Genomic DNA, 21,429 nt, shown 5'->3' on the forward strand with positions numbered 1-21,429 from the left:
GTACGTTACATTTCAAGCGCATTCTCTCTTGAAAACGCTGCATTTTGGAGCTAAGCGTTTTTTTCAGTCTTAAAGACCATTATTGTGTTATATGCAATCAACAGTAAGTCTTTGACACTCCGTAAAGCACAATTTTGGTGAGTACAAATTTTAGACTTCCGCCCTTGGCAAGTTTGACTTGTTTTCATAGCCTACACGCGGTTGTGCGGCTCAGGTTTAGTTTATCAGGCATCTACGAACCGCAACAACATTTCGACGTCCTTTCAGATCCATTATACTAATAGTATAATTAGCTGACAAGGCTGCACGACGTATGGATTGACATGTAAGATATCAACAATTTGGAAATTTGTGTGAACGGCGTGTAGTAGAGTCACTCCGTGTGACAGTGAAACGGTCGTTTTGTGATGTGATCGCGAGACACCCTGTTATTCGTCTGTTTAGGATCGGTGAGTTTATTGGATCAGTGAGTTTATATGCCAAGAAGAGTTTCTGTTAAAGCCCGTTTCCTAAACATCAATTCAAAGAGCATCCTGGAAAATTGTTGGTGTTTACTTTAAGTCTTATAAACCGCACAAGAAGCTCACATGTGGAGGCATTTGCAGACCTTGTGATTAAATCGAATGATTAAATGTGTATAGGGTATTTTAACACGACTAGCCTTCTCTGACGTACGTGTGACATTAGGAGGTTGGAAAATATTATAGCCCAATAGTTCGTGTCACTTTGTATTTTTTTTGGCATTTTGAAATTTTATCGCAAACACGCATGAGTAACTTAGATAAATGAGTACTTGGGCTCCTGTTGTTTACGTAAATTCCAACGCAATTCGTTTATCTGTTCCATTGTGCACAAGAATCGAACCAACTTTTATTAAGATGACATTGCTAGGATTTTATGGTCCTTTTATCAACTATAACTGTCCCCAGTCATTCATGTCGAAACAGAGTTTCTGAACAAGTATTCACAAATTTTACAACCCTAGTTCAAAATCATTCGTTTTTATCCAAAACTGCCATTGACATGGGCACTGAACATCCAGGCAAGGTATGTGTTAATCTCACAAAATTTTACCAAAAGCTGGGCTATATGTTATAAGCTGTAGTCCGTCGGTGACCGTTTCTGTTTTTATTATGATTCCATGATTTAATAGTTTCTGTTTTTGATCCTGCTGTGTAATACAGATGATGAAGTGAATGTTTTTATGCACGTCATTATTGTAAACCTGCACTGGCTCCAGTAGCAAGCTGCTTGCAAAGACAGAATTAGTGGATAGTTACTGTGTACTTGTAAAACCCCAGTTATCATGGAGACATCTGTACAGGGCTGATATTGAAATGATAGCTGGCAATACAATCTGTGAGATAAGATTAACTTCACCTATGCAAGGAATAGTTAATATTTGTTTCAGTCAATAAACATCTAAATCATATTTTGTTGTTATCCATCCAACTGTATTCACTGATTTTGATATTTTGCTTTTTTTATAAATGCTATTGCTGCGTTCTTTTTACATGTAATTAACATGTGTTATCTGATTGCAATAGTTTTCATTTTGTGGCCAATAATCAGATAACATTTGTGTTTCAGTGAAAATTTTGTGAAACTTGTAAGTAATTGTCCTGTCGTGTAAGTTTAGTTATTTCTTGAAAGTTAGGCTGATTTTTTTTTCTGTCCTGAGATCCGAATGCACACAACAGTTTTGGAGTTCATCTAGACCAAAGTGCAGCTGCCCTGTAAAGCCCTGCTGCTAGTGCTACTGAAGCGTGCGAAACAGTCAGTTATATTCACAATAACAAATGAGATCACATGGCAAAGTTGTATTTCATTTAAATTTATGGAATAACTGTGAAAGGAAATAGTGAGGTTGCCCAACTGAAAAAATAAGATGACACTGGACATGTTGAGATTTGTACCGTTCATTTTTTTGTCAATCAGACCTATAGTGATGTGTCATAGCTTTATGAATGAATGAAGTCTGAATGAAAGGGCTTTAGCCATTGTTGATATGTAAATAACCCTGGATATACGGGTGTCATAGTTACCTGGCAACATTGCTTGGGAATTTCAGATAGTGGCTCCAATACTACAATGCCTTTTATTTAGTCCATCACATCTCTTGGTTGCTAGGATTTCTCAACCAGTCTCCATGGCACCTCGCACTCAGTGCATGATTATAGGTCAACTTGTTCAGATGAGATGTTAAGCCCCTTGAGTACTTTCGGTGAAGAAGCCATTCACTTAAGTGGAAGGGTGTGCATGCATGGAACTTAATTTACGAAACAATATTATAATTTTCTCAAAGTTATTTTCTCTTGAAAGTCAGCCATAGCTGTTTTTCCTTTGACAAAACAAAGTATAACAGTTAAATATCCACTCTTTTCAATGGTCTTTTGGATTTGGTTAGATCCTGCTTGCATCTATATGGTTAACAGAAAAGTCCCATGACCCCTGCATTAGATAAAATTAAAATAGTTTTGTCTCTTGTGTCAAAGTTAAGGCAAGGGTTATTATGCGGCCAGTGGCAGGATTGTTCATGCTTTTGTAGAAGTGATTTCTCATTAGTATTTATTCAACAGGTAAATGTATGTGATGATACCAGTAGAGCTGACAGAAAACTGTGCTGTCAGAGATGAACACACCCAAACTTCCCAAAGTGCACAAAAGAGGCACATCCCAAGGACATGACTGGTCTTTGATATGTTAAAACATGCCAGGCTCTTTAAAACTTAACATTTCGCAGTGATGTGGTGTCTCTAACAGTTATAGTGCAACGTTTGAAGTTGCATGTACTTTTATGGATTGGTACCTCAAAATTTGATAGTGTCACTGGTAGTTCATTTTTTTGGGATTCATCAAATTAATAAAAAAATTATTTTTAACTTAAATTATTTTCCAACCTGTGTACTGTATATTTTTAATGAAACTGAGATATTCTGCATTTCAGACCGTAGGATTTGTCCTGTTGATTACCTACCATTTGTGTTCCACAATCTTCCACATTTTGCTATGTCTATCTGCATCTATGTCTAAAGTATGAACATTTATCAATCACTAGTTTAATTATTGCAGTTTTCTCATATTCAGGAATTTGCATTCTGAATATATGATTTACGGTTTTTATCTCAGTACCCTGGTTGATTTTGTTATCAAGTAATTTAAACAAAAATTTTTCATGAAACAACTCAAAGGGTAAACCATCTGATGAAAGATATGTGTTTTTAGCTGTGTTATTCTCTTGATATTGTGAAATCATTACTATGTCATGCTGATGTATGTGCCAATATGGGTTCCTAACATGTAAAAGGCATGTCAAAAATGACTAATCAAACTCATTCATTGACGGAAGTCTATTTGTTCTGGAGCTAACAACTAACAAGCCTAGACACACAATTCTATTTGTCATCTCAGCCATCTAGAGGCCAATGTGATTGTCTCCTTACTGCGTAAACCAGAATCATACATGTACTTACGAGCCTGCCTTTGTTCTCGGCTTCATTACTTAATTAACAGTCAATGTTGTTATTTTAATTTAAAAAAGCGCCGCATATTATAATGTGCTTTTCTTGGCAGACTGGATGTTTTTCCTTGTGGTGACAGATACTGTTAAGTCAAGATGATGAACCCAGGGACAAGCATGGACTTTGACGGCCAAGCGCTGGAACAGCAGGATGAAGAGGAATTGGAGAGAGAAGACCAAGAGAGGGAGAAGGAGGTGAGTGGTGTGGGGCTGTGCATTTGTCTGTGCATGTGTAGTGTGTCAGTGTCACTGTGTTTGTGATGTGTGTGAAAGGACATCAATGGTTGTGGCTGGGTAGAAGCAAATTGCATGTGAGAGAATGATTACTGTTGGTGCTAGAGGAGGAGGTTGAAAGCATGTAAAGTGTGTTTTGACCAAGCTATATTACGACTTACACGGTATGTTTATACTGAAATGCATTGTGTGTGAAAACATGTCTCAAATGAGCGAGTACCTCTGTATAGCGTGAATGGTCAGTATTAGTGCATGTACTGTGTTTTCTGTTTGCGTCTGTGTTAAATTGTTAAAGTATACATGCATGGGGGCTGAGCTATGGCATTTTCCACTTATGCACAACTATCTGTTGCTAAGATTTTGTAGTTATCACTGATACAGTGAATTACGTGTATTTATCCATGATCCTGGTTATATTGTCATCAACATTCTCAGCTGACTGTAACAGCTAAATACTCATTAAACTAAAGTTTAATCTGATAACTGTCAGCGGATTACAAGTGCCACATGCTGGATTCAAATCGGTGCAGGTACAGTTTACAGAGAACTTGCAGCCATGCCTGCCCAGTCAGATGTTACAAGGTCAGAACTTTGACCGAAGGTCATGCTCAGACATGCAAAATCAACCAAGCATGACCCATTGGCCCTTCATTCACACATGTGTGCCATACCAATTTACATTCTAGGCATAACAAAGGGCTGATCTCCCGACGCTCGTTGCCTCTACTTGTGTTGTCCGTCATGCACAGGCATGTTTTTGCAAGCGTGCTTGTCACCTGCTGAAGACAAACACAGTCTTTCTGTTGCTGTTAAATTACTGTGTTGAAAACCCTGAGATTTAAATTAAAAGGGCATTGTGGGAACTGTAGCATGTATTTTTTTTGAAGTACAGCATGTAACAGTCGTCAGGATTACTTATCTTTTCATTGTCATCTGTCCTGCTCTGTGTTCAAATCTTGACTGAATGAATGTTTTTAGGGTTTAATCTTTGTCATTCAGAGTTTCTGAGACGAAAGGTTTTGTTTGCCATCACCAATAGCAGAGTGCCAATCATCAGTATGGAAATCATTGAGTTACTAACAGAGTGATTCCTGTTTGTGTTGAATTGTTGTTCAGTTCCATCATGATTGAAAAGTTGTATCATGCACAAATCTATAGACGTATCATAGAAAATGCTTTTTACATACTTGTGAATTTTAATTTATCGAATGTTACATAATGATAATGCCAATATGGTCTACCGTAAATGTAATTATGATTACTGTCGTTGCTGTAATGTGGCATTCTAATCATTTGATGCTGGATTTGTTATTCTAAACCTACACTTAACTTGATATATGTCTGTTTTGTAAAGTCAACCTTTGAGCTCCCAGCTGATCTCTTTGATTTGTGAACATAAATCACATTCATGATAGTGGGATTGTGAACATGCTAGGAAAATTGAAGGCTTTATGCAAATAATGCGATACGTGATTTAAATTAAAGTGCATAATTGTCACAGATGTGCTACAGATGGAAAAATCTGTGCTACAGCTTTGCAATCTCTGAGCATTTTCCTGCTCACACTACGGCTAGTGTTTGCATCAGTAAAATCACCGATTAAACTGAAGATAATATAGTATGAGGTGTTGTAATCCTGTGTGTAGATACCGGTATTTGACAATAAGGTGTAGATGATCCAGGATAAAACCATTGTAAATGTGAAATCATAAAGTCAAGTATCTGGTGAGTATGATGTGCCAATTTCTTTCTTTGTTCAACTGGTCCACAAATGGTCACATTTAACTGTGCATCTTAAACCTAAAGCAAACCATTACAACAGAATCAATGTTTAGAAATGCCCACTTCTTCCAAATTATTATCCTAAACTCTAAAGTTCCCTTTCAGTGTATTTTTTATGCTTTCATTAATCTACATATCCCTCCTCACTGTATTTTTTTTAATTTCATGGTTGAAGAAGGTCACAGTCTCTTTTTTTTGGTTTTGCCATATGGAAAAATTTTACCGTTTGCATACACAATTCCAACCTGTTGATTTTACCACTGGTAGCTCTTGAAAGAAGAGTTGTTGATAAGCGTATTGTTAGATTTTAGTGGTATAACCTCAAGATCTATCAGAAGTCAGTTTCATAATCATGATGTGTTGAAGTTATCAACAATCTCAAATTGAAATTCGTTAAAATTTTTGTGAAATTTACCTTTTTATGTAATCCCATTACATGAAGAAAATGTTCTCTTTGCCATTATTCCTGTAACTCAGAGCGAATTGCTTTCAGTAGAATATTTCAACTGAATCACTCAGCCTTCATCAGCTGTTAAGTTAATGAAGGCTGAGTGGTTCAGTGGAAATATACTAGGAAGCTGACGAAGGCTGAGTGATTCAGTCGAAATATTCTACCTAAAGCAATTGCTCTGAGTTACAGGAATTACGACAAATAGAATATGATTCCAGAGCGAGAAAACACTATTTTTAACACTATTTTAGTGGTATGAAGAAATGGTTCATTGAGTTGGCTATACATTTGTGCATAGATATGCTATATCATTTATTGTTAGCAGTTCAGTATATCTTACCATCAGGTATCCCATCTTACCAGCAGTTGTCCTTGGGTCTCAAATCAGACTGATCTGTGTGCACAGTAACGTCAGACAAAGAGTCTCAGAAGCTTACAATGCGTTGAAAGATGAGTAGATTTCTCCAAACATCTTGCAAATTTTTGAGGCAGTTATTCTCTTGTCTTTGGCAATGGGTGTTGGCAAGGTCACGGATCCATAGAACTTGTGTAACTAAGCATGACATCGTACAGTCCAAAGATCCCAACATCTAATTACATGTATGATGTTGGGTCCAAAACTACTTGTGAACTCTTCTGGGTTTTTAACTATCATTTTTTCTGAAATTGTTCACACATACATGTACCACTGCTTTGTTGCAAATTGTCAACCCTTACATCTTGAGTTGTTTCCACAGCATCAATAGATCATAATAGCTTTTCAATATATAGTATGCATGAAGAATGAGACCCAAAATGCAACAGTGATCAAGCTTTTCCCTCATTTCTTATGACCATCATTCAGTTCTCAGCCTATCCTGGGTATCTACAGTATACATATGCCATCGGTTCCTCAAAGATTAAAGGGGCAGTTTTTATATCAGCTTTATCTCTGAACAAATTGATCCTCTTGAAAACAGCTTACAAAGGAGAAAGAACACAGGATTAAAATCACATACAGTACAGATTGTCAATGTCAACAAGCACTAATGCGAGAACCAGGGATTGAGGACTGTCACTTTACTTGTAAGCATAGGCAGTAGTTCATCATGAAAGAGCTCCCATAAGAAGTACAAAAAATGCACAACTTTAGAAAATCAAGGCAAGTTACAGATATGCCTTGAAATTGTATCACTGTCAGCTTTTGTTTTTATCAAATTTATCAGTATCATTCCTCAAAAGCCTGGAAAACTGCACTTGATCAACTGTGATGCTCAACTGTTCAAGTCATTTTCCACTCTGCAGTCATCTAGTGCTGCAGAAAGTGCATGCTCTGACTGAACTATTGAACTCAAAAACTGCTACCAACTGTGACCTTGACTGTTTTAATCTGCCCTTCCAGTCATGTGCAGTTCACTCAGGTCAGTTTCAAGCAGTTGTTGTCAAAAACCTGATCGGATCCTCTTTGTCATTCAGAATCTTGTAAACGTTCTTCTCTTTGTGCACTTGTATATAATCTAAAGAAAACATCACAGGCTCTCAAATATTTCTATCTGAATGCCACTTTTAGTAAAAAAATCTTTGGATAAACAAAAAACGGTTACCGTATTTTGACTATCTCTATCATACAGTTGTTTCAGTACTGTTGCACATTAGAAGAGAGATCTTATCAGTCATTTTAGCTCTGCCACTCTTATAAATTCTAGCTAACTTTGTTTCGTGCAAAATATGACCACTGTATCCTTTATAAATAAAATGAGTTTTGAAGCAGGAAAATTGAAAGTTATCTTCTTCTATATCGTCGATAATTATACCCAGACAAAAGCATCAAAACCACAGCTTTTGTGAAAATCAAGTTTATGAAATAAGACACATCAAGATGTAATCATAACTCTGAAGATCCATTATATTGAATGTACGTGTCAATGATTAAATCTTGGCAGGTAAATGAATCTATACCACAATAAAAACAAGCTTCAGTACAACACAAGTCAAATCTGCAATGAAGCCAAGGTGTGATAAAGAATTCTATCAACTTCTTGGCATTTATTGAGTAACTAGAAGCCCCATCAATATATTTTATCTATATCAAATTGTATAATAATGAAGGTTGCCATTAAAGGTATACAGTCACCTGTAATCTAAATATGCCCATATATGGTCAAAGGGGCGTTCTTTGGTATTAAAAATGCCCATGTGAGGGAGCTGTTTTTAAAAAGCGGCCACCCGCTTAAAATCTGTGATTGGTTAGACTTTCTCTTTCCATGGTAACTGTGGCAAAATTGGAACAGGTGACAGTATACCATTAATTTCTATACATACTGTAAATGGTACTATTTCAGTTCTAAGGGTGGTTATCATGCATCTGGTGATTTGCAGGTATAAACTATGAAGAAAGAATGTTTTAAAAGCTATTGTTTAATTTTTTGTGTTATGTTTACATGTTTATGTTTGCCAAGACACTTTGACTTCCTTTGAATAATAAACCAGGACAAGGAAACTAGTCATACATGCAGGAATCGTCTTCACTCAAAATTTGCATAAGTGATACATGTAGCTGTGCAGCATTCCTGTCCTTGTATGTCCAACTTTTAATCAGCATTCATATTCATATACTACTTCCATCTTTATTAAAAAGTCCATGTATCAGTGTAATTTTCTGTTGGTTTGAAGTTAATTACCATATGTCCACTCATACAAACAGATCCGAATCGTTGCAGTCAACATGCACCATAAAACTTGAACTCTAGTCTGAAAACTGAAGAGCTCTCAAAGAGTTGAAGAGTTTGGTGAAAGTCTTGACATTGAAAGTGACATTTCTGAAGTACATTTTTGTATTCCATGGTTACCGATCACCTAATTACACATCATTTTCCAATATTAAGAGTAAGACCATAAAACTATCCCTTTCATAAAGATAGGAGTGCAATCAAGTGTGATGGCTTTGTACTATGGTAGTTTGAAACCCGCTGAGCTTACTCATCACTAGTTTTCTGTGGTATAACCCTATCGTTTTCAATACTTTAGTTCAAACCATGCACAAGGAATAGGGATGTGGTAGATAATTTTTTACCACACATGCAAAAAGTGAACTTGTAATCCAGTGAGGAGTAACATAGTGACAATGCCTGACAATAGCATTGTCTGTCCTTCATTCATACATGCAATTGTCCTCCAGGTTATTTCATCGGGGATAGCCTGGCAACCTTGCAAGGTTCCGCTCTTCTCCCCTCCTTTTCCACTCATTTACTCTGAAAGCAAAGCGGACCGCAGAGACCTTCATGCCGCATTATCATCCATTATCTCCCTCACCCGTTGTGTTCAGCAAAGTGACTGGGTGTTTGTGATAGCGGGTAATCATCTATTGTCATACACATCATTTGGTGCACGGTTGGCTCACCTGTTTGTATCGTAAAGTAAACCCAAAGGTTGGTAGGAATTATCTGAACATTGATTGTCTGAAAAAAGGATTGTTCATATTGCCGTGCCTATCTTCATTCTATTTCACTAATCTTGGCAAAGTGATTTTTATTGATGATAATCCTCCATCATCAAGTAGGCATAAGTGTTTTGATGTCTACTCATATCAAGGTTTTATGCAGAAAAGTAATGCTCAAATCATTCTTAATGTTACATGTAAACTAAGTCTGATATAATTTCTTTCGTTTTTATAAGTCTACAAAGCAGTTTTTCCATGCTACTCGTTTATCAAATTTGACGCATATATCAAATAGAAGTGAACAAATTTCAGGGTCAAAAATGAGAATCTTCTGCACAGTGTTTCCAATAATATGTCACGTACAATAGTTTGCTGGATGTATCCAGCTCGCTCGGTACCCACCCTTTGAATCCATCGGTTCACAGCAAGGTCAACCTGGAGCTTTTGTTGACACTCCAAGTTCATGCTCCCATAGAGTGCCACAAATCACAACCTGTAGCTGCAGTGACCACATGTCCTAAAATTCTGCTGGTAAAAAGTTATTCTGAAAACCGTTCATGAAAAAGTCAAACTGCATAATTAGCAAATAACTTTGTGGAATGGTTTATCATAGTGATTATAACCCTCATATTAATTCTGTATGTATGTGGATGCAATGACAATACAAAGAATCTTCTATTGTAAATATTTACTTGGGAACCAAGGTAACTGTAATTACTTTTATTTGTTATTGTCAACGGCTTTCCTGTTTTATGAAAAAGTTCTTTGTACATTGTTACAAACTATCATGCTGTTGTTTTCAAGAAAAAAATGAATAGTACTTGAGGAGGAATGGTGCTTGAAAATTACTGCAGCTGACGTACTTGGCTTTTCTTATGTTAATCAAGATGACAGATGAAAGGACCACACTTGCACCATGGAGGTCTGGCACTGTCACCATGCTGGGTCCTATAATTTATCTTGTGTAAAAAATTTCTGAAGGGTTTTCTGTGTGAGTCTGCCCCCATCAAAACAATTTAGGAAATCTTCTGTTCTGGGTTCAAAACTTCACTTGACTAGACTCTGTAAACACAGAGCGATGGAATGCCAAGCTGACCTCACTGTATCCTCTGAGGACGGAGGACAAAAGTAAATTGTCTTCCTAGCAGGGAAGCTCAGCTTGAGAAATGTCCTAATCAGCTTCCTATTGAGGTATTTACAGAGTATACAGGCAAACACATACCATGGAACATTCAGAGATATTGTTCACCCCAGAATGCAATACCCACTGACTCATTAAATGTACCTGTTGGTAGAGTTGGTGTGGTATCTACTGGGTGATCAGATCCTCCTAGAGGTAGGTTAACCATCTCAGTGCTTGACAGTGGTTTGTACAAGTTCTTTCTCAAAGTTTTTGATCTCAGTTTCTATGATTGAAAATGCAGTGTTTGTGACCAAAGTTTCTGTTTCGGTAAGTCATAGCTTTGGACATGTTCTTTAAGTATGAATAGCAAACCATTATCATTTTACATCTTTTGCTGTGGATAATCTTATCTCTAGCGTTGTTAACAGTTTTGCTCTATATCCTAGTGCATCAAATCTTGATAGAAGATGCTGTTTGATCGTTGTCACGATACTGTGAGATTTGGGCTTTATATACAGCCTGTTATCCTTATTAATGCTGTTCACAATGTTTGAGAAGCTGTTTACTTATGAAGGAGGGGACTTTGTGGCTCATTCACACAAAATTGTGTGGCAATTGATACCTGAATGACAAAAAATGTTCAACTTTAGGTAGGATTGTTTCACCTTTGGGACAGATATGCAGACTGCTAAATTTGTTCAATACTTTATGATCTTCCGCTTGTTGGAGCTCATGTCAAAGCTCTTGGAGTAAGAAAGATTTTCACCGTCTTAGTTTTTGAAACTTGAACATTTTATTTTTCCCCATAGAGTTAAAACAGGAATAGTGGCCATTTTAATTTCAAATATTGATAACTGTTAAGTAATCGGTTTCTCTAGTTCCAAACTTTGCATTGTACCCCATGATTTTTATTCCAGATTGGGTAAGAGAATGGTTAGAATTTTCATTGAGGAGAGTTTGAGCAAAACTTTAAGTCTGTGAACTCTGGGGTACATTCAACCTTAACAAATGTTGACACATTGACTGTAACCGTGTGAATAAATCACAATAATAGTGAAGTTTGGCTACCCATCCTGCTTTACCAGTATTCTGATCAAATCTGGCAAGTTTATTGTAATGTTTTGATAAAGGCTGAATTAAAACCATGTACAATGATCAAGAATTTTTGAACTTATGCAGATGCTCAGTGCTCGATTTTTGAATAAATATGCAGTACCTTTTAAAGAAACCCATAGAATGTAGTGGGATTTCAGAAATGGAAGTGAAACTTAGGAACTGCCAGTACATTATCAATAAACAGAAAGTCAGGATTAAGAATGTCAATTAGTTTTACTTTTGAATATTTTAAGGCTTTGACTGAGCAGTGATACAGGTGCACTCATTAAACACTTGTCATGAGTAAAAGGGTTTCCATGTGTAGTTTTGTCAGACCAGACATACATGTATGGTAGGTTGTGAGTCATAAATCATAAATCAATAACATTGGAAAATGAAACAATTAGGAAATCATGTTACCTTTTAACAGGCACTGCAGGAAATATTGGGTGAAACACCACAATTGGGGAGAACTTTGAAAGAAAAAAACACCTGCTTTAAATTTGCTTTGTAGAGAGAGAGATACCACTGAGTAGACTGCAATATGATGCCATTAAGCGATATTTCCGATTATTAGTTGCCGCACTCTGTCGTCATGGAACACGCATGCATGCTTTTGAATGGCCGCGGTGAATCTAATGGTTCCTACAGAACTGCACCCTGGTTCACTGGAGTGGCAACCTGGCAGGGAGATTTGATTTCTTTCCCTTTGTCTGTTTGGATTGTATTTCACACAGAGAATGAAAAATTCTCTTGATGTGTAACCCAGTATAGATGAGTTAAGCCTACAAGAATCTTTCTAAGGAATGTTTTGGGTTTATTTTGAAGTTGTTATTCCCTTTGCAATCTACTGACAATGTCTATTGCCATCATGACAGGTAAGTTATTCTTATCTTTGCACAAGTTCTCTGTCTATTTATCTCTTTTATCTCCTTATTATTTGATTGCCATATGCATTACCAGTGTACTGTTTTCTAAAAAGCCATCCCATAACTCATAAGAATCCTATGGGATTACCATGGGATTGCAACCTCCCCCTTGACTAACATGGGATTTCTACAAAGACAGTGGGATGTACTTTACATGTATGTTGGATTCAGTTAAGAAATTGTACTGAGACCATGCAAATTTCTACTTACTAAAATAGCTCTGGGACTTAGACTCCATGGAATATAAATATATAAAGAATATAAACGTTCAGAATCCCCACATCTGAGAAGGAAAATTTTTACAGATTCATACATGTATCTGACCAAAGCTGGTTTGTGCCTACCGATACATGTGCAAGAAAAGAATTGGTGCTCTGAATACATTGTGAGGACCATACAGTTAAATATTATATAAATTCCTTATTATTTAACCATTTACCCTGCCAGACCTATTACTTCTTCCATCTAACGAGTCAGTAAAAAATGATATCAGCCAAACCCTATGTGTATTTTTGCCTACATGGCATGATAAAATACAGAATGTTGGATGTGTTCTTCCTTACTGGTTTTAAATGTCTTGACCTGATGGCAACTTTATGCATGAACTTGGCAAGATAAGGCTTAGTTGAGAAAAAATATTTTTGGTTTTCGGCTTGTATCTCAGTGTCAAATATAGATATCATCATTGACCAACTTTGTGTAGGTTGAGGTTATAAAGGTTAGACTGGGATCTGTCATCACAAAACTTTGTTTTGCCCTGGTAAAGTGGGGCACAGTGTATTGACCGTCATTGTTGTTGATACGATTAGATTCCATTCACAGAATTATTTCTTCTCAGAAGAATGACATAACAAATCGTACATCTTTAATGTCATTGACCTTTGCCTGATGTCATCGCAGAAAGAAAGGAAAGTCATCCATTGCCTTGAATAGTAGCATTGCAGGGTTTACAGCTTTCATTGATTGACCCCCAGTGTTTGACAATAGAGGAAGTTCACGTCAGCACACACTCAAGCACCGGTGTGCATCCTACCACAACAACAGCATTACTGGAAAATCAATACCAGCAAGAAACCTACCATGTACTCCCAGTAATTACCAGGATTAGCCAGGCTTTCAATGGGGATGTAAAAGTTTATTTGCTATGATGAAGGGAAATCTCTTTTTTGATGTTGAGATAGTGAAGACATCTTAAGTTGGCATGTATAATAATAGTGATAATAATAATTCTTTATTTTGAGAACTTGCCCATAAAATTAAAGAAAACAAAGATACAAATGATACACTGAAAAACCTCAAAAATAGACATACTTTTCACACAGAACACAAGTAATAAAGAAGTTTAAAAAATCTTGGTATGTTGAATTACATACAGTATAGCCTGGTTAGCAATAAGTTACACCATGATGAATATTTACAGAACAATTCAGACAAAATCAGGTATAGTTTCTTCTTTCCACCTTGTAGTGTACACATGTTTAAAAACTAAAGCCTTTCATTTAAGTCTGTTGAACTCTTGTCAAGTAAATGTTTCACCATTGGTGCTTTAATTTCAGTTCAAGGAATAGATTATTTTCCAAGAGTGAAGTTTTCAAAAGTTCATCCAAGATGAAGATATTCAACAAAAGTTCATTTTGCATCTGATGAAAAATTTGTTCATCAACTGTGTCAGTGTTACACAGTGTCAATAGGGATCGCACAAAGCAAATATTTATTTTGCTTGGATAATACCTCAACTCTGTTGAATGAGAAACAATAACAGCAAATGCTTTCTATTGTCGATGAAACCGGCTAGTTGCATCACAAAAACACGTGGTCCCTCTGACCGTGACAAAAATCAATCTGTGATGATAAAATCAATCTTGACATTACAACCGTATTAAACCAAAGCAAGGGTCGTGTGCGAGAACACGTGAGATTTTCAACACTGAAATCCCGCTTTGTGGCATGCCTCTTATTTCAATGGTGATTTTACAGAAACAAAATATACAATGGAATCAAATTGTTCTAATGTGATGCAATGCCTTCAGGAGATCACTGACCGAAGATTAAAAATTTTCAAAATAAATTTCATGAAAAAGGAAAGCATAAAGGCAAGAACACCAAGCTAATGACCCTGCCGAGTTCCTGTACCTCATCAAAGCATTGATAAACTTCTATTATGGCCACTTTTGGGATTAATTACCCATTATCTCTCTATATTTGCTTTGAGCTATTCCACAAGATGGGTAACCTTGGCAATACTATTGATGGATGCCTTTCATGGAATTAAATTTCAAAAGGATAGGTGTTTCTATCTCAGTTTACTTTTATCTCATTCCCAGTGAGTGTCACGTTTTAGAGTATGTGGCAGTCAAAAGAGCCATGGCATGCATTTATGGCATAATGGGACAGGCATTTTCCAATTGGCTGATACTTACATTTTCATACTGTAAGACTTCATTATTTAGTTGGAGTTCAGCTTGCTGGCAGTCAAACATTGGTGTACTCAGTGGTAAGTAAGAGAATTCCATTTTAGCTGTTTGCTAGATGTTCTTTTACAGTGTCAGATTTCCGTCATACTTACATGTACGTATATAAATGCAATTGTACAATTGCATGTCTGCGACACCATCACTCTTCCCTGCAAGCTGCAATTATTCCGGTTGTTTAGGACTGGGACTGCATACATGTAAATGTCAGATCACAGAATCACATTGGTGGCAATGTGACCTGGAGAAAATTACTGTTGGCCATCCTATGCATTATTTAGTAGGCACTTTGTTTTTGTCCATGTTAATTGATATCCAGTTCAGTATTGTGGGCAAAGGAACATGTACGATGCAATATTCTGGGTGTGATGAGCAGTGAAGATTGATTGTAATCTGAGGTGAAAAGCTGGAGGAGTATGGAGAAGTCTATGAAGTTGTCTTTCCTAAGTTTCTATCATGTACGTAGATTTTTTGTGTTCTTGCCTGAGTCTGTCTTTCACTTTGAAATATGCAGCAGCTCAACTGACGAGCGACACTCCTGCTATACTCTGCTTGTGTTATTGTTGACATGCTTGGTTGATTCTTGTTGAAAATGTGCCATCTGTTGGTAAAAGTGAATGCAAGTTTAGTCGTATCCTCTCTTAAGGTCTTCTGTAGTACTTGCATTTTATACTGTAATGGTATATTTATAAATCATGGCAAATTTATGATGAATCTCAATGTTGTATATTGTCCAAATTATGGTCCAGTCAAGGTATAATAATTAGAAAAAGTCCTTTTCAAAAGCAATGTGCCGGCTTTTATAATCATTATTATCTACTTATTATACCGGTAGAAGTGATTTTTCCTAACAAACACAAAATTGTCGAAAAAAAGCTAAAAACAATATAAAATTTTATATAATATTACATGTACATATGTAAGACATAATTTACAGCTTCAGGTAACATTCAAGGAACACAATATGATATGATTAATCCTGTATATAAAAATTCTATATACAGTAATTCTTGTTTGCGATCCTTTATCCTTCCAAGCAATATTCTCAAGATGCCACTTTAAAACTGCTATATTGCAGTGTAATTATGCATTGTTTAATACAATATGTTGACTGATATTGTATACACTGTTATATGTCCAACATAGCGTTACCATTCATTGTGTAGTGATAACATGATGAAACACCAATTGCCAAGTTACAACAATGGTGCTACAAGAATTTGTGGCCTCCCGAGACATCTGCGGGCTTGTAAATTAATTGCTTTAGACCTGTAATCCTCTCCCAAGGTAATTGTTTTGATGAAGTGCCAGTGTTGGAGGGACTGCATAATACTTTATAAGCTGTCAATTTAGTTTTTTGTCTACCAGTTTTGAACATCAATGTTAAAGTAAGCAAATATTTTTTTCTTAAGATTGTTGAAGAATATCTTTGGGACACTGTGTTGTTACAGATCTTACTGTACAACATGCAACATTTAGATAACTGCCTGATCAAAATACTTGAAGCAGTGCTTTGAGATTTAGTCATTCCATGTGTACAGTATAGATTACCTGCATGTACCTTACATGAAGGAACATTGTGAAGTTAAATTACATGTCCAACAAATGTACTGTCTAGTAAACTTGAAGTTATCCTGTAAAATTAATATTTCTATGGAAAAACAGTATTTCAGAATTTGTGCATCGTGATTGATAAATCTCACCAAAGGTTCAAAACTTCTTATAGGCTTGTGCTTCATAACGTTCGATTTAGCAGTTAGGAACTTAAAAATCAAAATCGTATCAGCTTACTGTACACATCTGCTCAAAGTCTGCCATAGCATCCAGAGATAGTAGGAGGGTAACTAAGGTAAAGTTTTGTTTATTTATTTTGTTTATTTAGAGGCACCTTTGTTTGTTGTGATCATTAGAGTGACGCAAGCAGTAGATCCTCAGAAGCCAATAAGTCAGAGGTACTTGACTGTACTTATGTACGCTGCAGTGAACAATAAAAAACAATAGTCATTCAATGATAAAAATTGAAGAGGATTTCCAGAGAAGCTATTGCGTAAGAGTCCATCATTGACATTTTGTACCTACTGCCCATTGGTAATTTCAAGTCAACGTAAAAGTTATTTATGACCAATAATATGCTTTCATGGTCTGCCACTGTCATATATAGCAGAGGCCTCTGTGTAAACAATGCATACTGCAGTCGGAGCTCCAGAGAGTTGCTGGACAGATTAACCTCAGAGTTTCCCATGTGAATCACTTTCTTTACGTTGGTGGTGGTCTTTTGTGACAATTGCGTCTGAAGATATGTAGTAAGTGTTTGTGTCACTTTTATATCTCTTACTGTCTGAGGTTTGAATGTGATTTAAATTTATTCGATCAAAACTGGTGTGCAGTGGCTGAGAATGTTGCTTTTCACGTATGATCTTTGTCATTGGACTTTAATCAAATATACGGTTGTTTTTGAATAAGCCAAAATTAATTGCTTGAAATTCATCTTCAAGAAATATGAAACTTGAAATTTTCAAAAAAAGATTGTCCAAGTTGTTGTTATTATTGAAGCATAGTAGTGCCACAAATGAGGATTTTTTACTCATGGACTGGTATTGTAACTAACATTCACTGCTCAACTTCATTTGGCAACTTGTTACCATATGTGAAAAAAATAATACTGGATTAGTTGCAGTATGATTTGAGTTTGCAGAAGCAAACATTTCTGAGAACTTCTGTGTATATGCAACATTTCTATGCAAAAGTCTGTTTACACATTGCAAAGAATTGTGGTTAACAGTAATAGCTGATAGAATTAACCTGTGCCTTTTAGTGTACCACGGAGTAACTAGTAATTCTTTGTTGTCTAATGAACTGACGATAGGAAGGTGTTGACAATGGTACAAAGGTGAACACCCACAGTGACATTGACATTCGACGTGATACTCCAACTAGCATAAATTGTTTCTCTGTGTTGTACATGTAGCTGTATAAGGTACCTGACCCATCGGGGTACAAACTGTCTCCAAAACAGTACACTGTACTTAGTGTATAACAATACAACTCAGAGTAGCTTGGTTCTTCAAGCCACAAGTCGTACATGTATCTGAAAGATTATTTCACCTGTAAACTAGAATACTAATATCACAAAATCGTCATCACCATATCAACTGTTGACATGGTAACATTTTTAAAGTGGCGCTTGTGAAATTTCAAAATTTTCTCTCCTAATGCCAATAGTCAATATTTGACCCTGAAATGATATTTAAAAATAGCAAAATAAAAGAAAAGGATGGTTTCTGGGCGTGAACTTGTCTGAATCCTATATTTCAAGATCTTGGTTTAGCAGATGTGATGGAAAGGTTGTTATTGTTATGATTAGTATGTAAAACTGTCGTAGCTAGGGAGTCAGCAAGAAGCAGTGTCTTCTACCATACTGCACCATACTGTACATGTACTTTGTTGAATGTATATGAATGAACTCCCTAACTCAGCTTACAGGAATGCTTGTCACTAATGTTCACTCTTTGGAAACTTAAATTTGCGGGGACTTCTCATTACAAACTTCTGAATGCGCAACTGCTTTTTATTGATTTTTGCAAGTTATCCAACCATTAGCACAAGATCAAATCTTGAGAATAAAAAGGAATAAAATGGTAATAGATGTGACATAAAGATAAGTGCACTTCAAACTCATTTTCTATGACCATACATTTATAGATTATGAGTTTGTTCTTTAATGATACTGATCAGTAATATGTTTTAGATCTGAAGATTATGATCTATTTGTACATGTTAGTGCTGTCAGTAACAGTTACCTACAGTAAGGTGTAATTCCTTCCCATGGGAACTTGATGTATCTCTGCCAAGGTTTTCCACACCTTTCAGCAACTTCAGGTAGATCTGGACATTTGCCAAGTCAGGCTGCTACAGCTCCCATTTTAATAGCTGTTCACTTTTCTGGCATTGATTTAATTGAGACAGGATGCATTTGGCCGTCCAGCCGCTGGTCAGTCAGCCTGTATGGGATGTAGCTTGAGTGAACGTTCAGGTAGAGTGCATTACATGTCTGGCAGAATCATTTGGAGGGTTGTTGGTAGCATTTTTGTACTGTATGTTGCTGACTCTAAGGAGTTCTTGGTTGTTACAGTGGTTGTATAATGCTATGTCAGCAGGATTGTACCCTGCAATCAGATGGTCCTTTAAGTTCACCGCATTACCGCCAGTACAAGTACTTGGCTTTATCACTGAGATGAACACATTGGAAAGTGAATGCAGTTAACTCTTCATCCAAGATACCAGTATCTGCCAATATCACTAACATGTGCCAAACTGGTTTAGTGGCATGGACCCTCACAACTCTCTCCAGTTATTGCTGATGCGACAGTATGGCTGTTGGTACATCGTACCATTCCATTAGGACATGAATGCTGATCAGTAAGGAAACCAAAACAATTAATTAAATGCTGATTTGCATATCATTAACGAAAACCCAAATTGTGTACCATAATGTGAATCAGGAATAGGTAATCAATACTTGATATCAACTGATCAATTATTATAATAGATATTTGATGCTAAATCATCTTGCAGATGATCACTCCTGGAAGATGCTTTAGGGAGTTTTTCTTTGTGCTGGTATTGAAAGAGGCATCGTAGAGCGTCCACCGGTACTTTCAGTGGGTGCATCATTGCTGTGTGTTGCTGAGTGCTATCAGGTGTGTGCAAATCTTGTAGCTGGAGATATGTTGTACGTGTAGAATATGGTGGATTATGAAAAGAAAGCACCTGTGCAAGATGTACATGAAATAGAAGCACTGCTCTATTCGGTAAGTATTCCATTGTGTAGCCTTCCTTGTAGTCATGGTGATGTGTCCATCAACCACAGGCCTGTCTTGAAATTGTATTTCAAAGCCAAGTATGCAAAGATGTGCTTCTTTTGTAGATTGTTGTATTGTCAAATAACTACATTTGTACAATGTATGCGGTGACAGCATACCGTAGAACTTTTATCAGCAGAAAAGTAATTTTTAGAACAGATATGAAGATATCATGTCTGAACATCTGTGATCAAGAAATCAATCTCAACTTTTTGGTCAATGAATTTCAGAAAAAGGTGTTCGGTGATCGGCCATTTGCCATTGAAAACATTTGTCATTTGTCAATTTGCATGTATAGAGATGGAAATACATACTATTACATTGTTCTTCCATTTGAAACTATTGCCATAGCTCAGTCCCAAAGTGTGTGTACGTGTGAAGGAATATATTTATGTGCATGTGTCAGTGCTATATGTATTAATGGTGAATAGAGTCACAGTATGTACATGTATGTTTGTCTATTTGTAACTTTATTCAGTGTACACGTTTTGAGTCTGTTCTCAATCTTTTGAAACAGTTGCTTGACCTTTGGTTGTAGTAGTTCTGTGAACTTTATGTTAAAGCATTTAAAAAAATATGCTATGTAATAAGATGTAAATTGAACAAGTGAAAAATTGAATATGTCAGCAAAGATAAATTTCTTGAATTCCACACAGAAAATGTTCTGTTGGAGTTGAGGTTATGGCAACCTTAGTAGGAAGTCTCTCCAAGGCTCATCAAAACAACCAAGGTAGCCATTTCAATAAACTACAAGAGATTGGTTCATTGTCACCTAGGTGTGATCTATCCATAGTGCAATTAGCCCCCACTCTGCCAGAAATTAGCAGTTCATATTCATTGTCAGGTCACTATATCAACTCTCAGGTAACACAAAAAATGCATCTCCTTGAAGGTTTGTTGGCTAGTACTTCTCCCTTTCTGTACAGAACAAAGAACTCTACTTGCGTTTGGTCTGTTTATATTTATACAGGCACAGAGCTGATCTGATTGTTATAGTTTCTCTATCTAGGCTGTTGCTTTTCCATACAGAGAGGCAGAAAGTTTAATATTTCAGATGTTCATAAACGTAGCGATTATCAACTTGGTGCTCTTTGATTTTAAGTAATTCAATTGTAATTGAGTTTTAAAATTTGCAATTTTGAACATAAAGGATTTTGTACAAGTACAGGGTAAATTATCAATATCATGTACACTGTACTGTATGTGGCTCATCAACACCATTATTCTCTCCTGTAGCTTCGTGAATTGCTTTCAAAAGCGCTCCCTGATGACTTGCTGGAAGATGACACAATATCACTGTCATCTCATGATTCATCACTAATGTCAGAGAAAGATCCAACATCACCAAAGACTGCAAGGTGAGAAATGTCTTCAAGGGTCTCTGAAGCCAAAACAAAGTCATTTTGTTCATCATTGGCACTACAATCTTAAGAGAAAGTTACAGGAGATGAAATCTCAGAAGATCAGAAAGTTTAATTTTGCATATCAGAAGACAGACTAAAGAAAGCTCATCTGAACACTCGTCACATACGCTCTGAAAGCAC

At 36.4% G+C, this 21,429-nt stretch overlaps 1 protein-coding gene across 4 annotated transcripts in view; it reads left to right on the plus strand.

The window, feature by feature from the left end:
• The window catches only part of LOC139117313 (centrosomal protein of 152 kDa-like), a 50,465-nt gene that overhangs the window by 142 nt on the left and 28,894 nt on the right, over positions 1-21,429 (plus strand). For 2 of the 4 annotated variants that reach the window (XM_070680318.1, XM_070680320.1), the window contains exons 2-3: positions 3,574-3,715; positions 21,122-21,243. In XM_070680318.1, the coding sequence (XP_070536419.1) occupies positions 3,617-3,715; positions 21,122-21,243 (221 nt within the window). In that variant the 5' untranslated portion in view covers positions 3,574-3,616. Of the gene's footprint in view, position 1; positions 138-3,573; positions 3,716-17,203; positions 17,327-19,598; positions 19,835-21,121; positions 21,244-21,429 lie in introns of those variants that run through there. The other 2 variants (XM_070680319.1, XM_070680321.1) reach the window with 2 other exon arrangements.

The sequence above is a fragment of the Ptychodera flava genome, chromosome 18 (genome assembly GCF_041260155.1).
Source record: "Ptychodera flava strain L36383 chromosome 18, AS_Pfla_20210202, whole genome shotgun sequence".
NCBI classification, from domain to species: domain Eukaryota; kingdom Metazoa; phylum Hemichordata; class Enteropneusta; family Ptychoderidae; genus Ptychodera; species Ptychodera flava.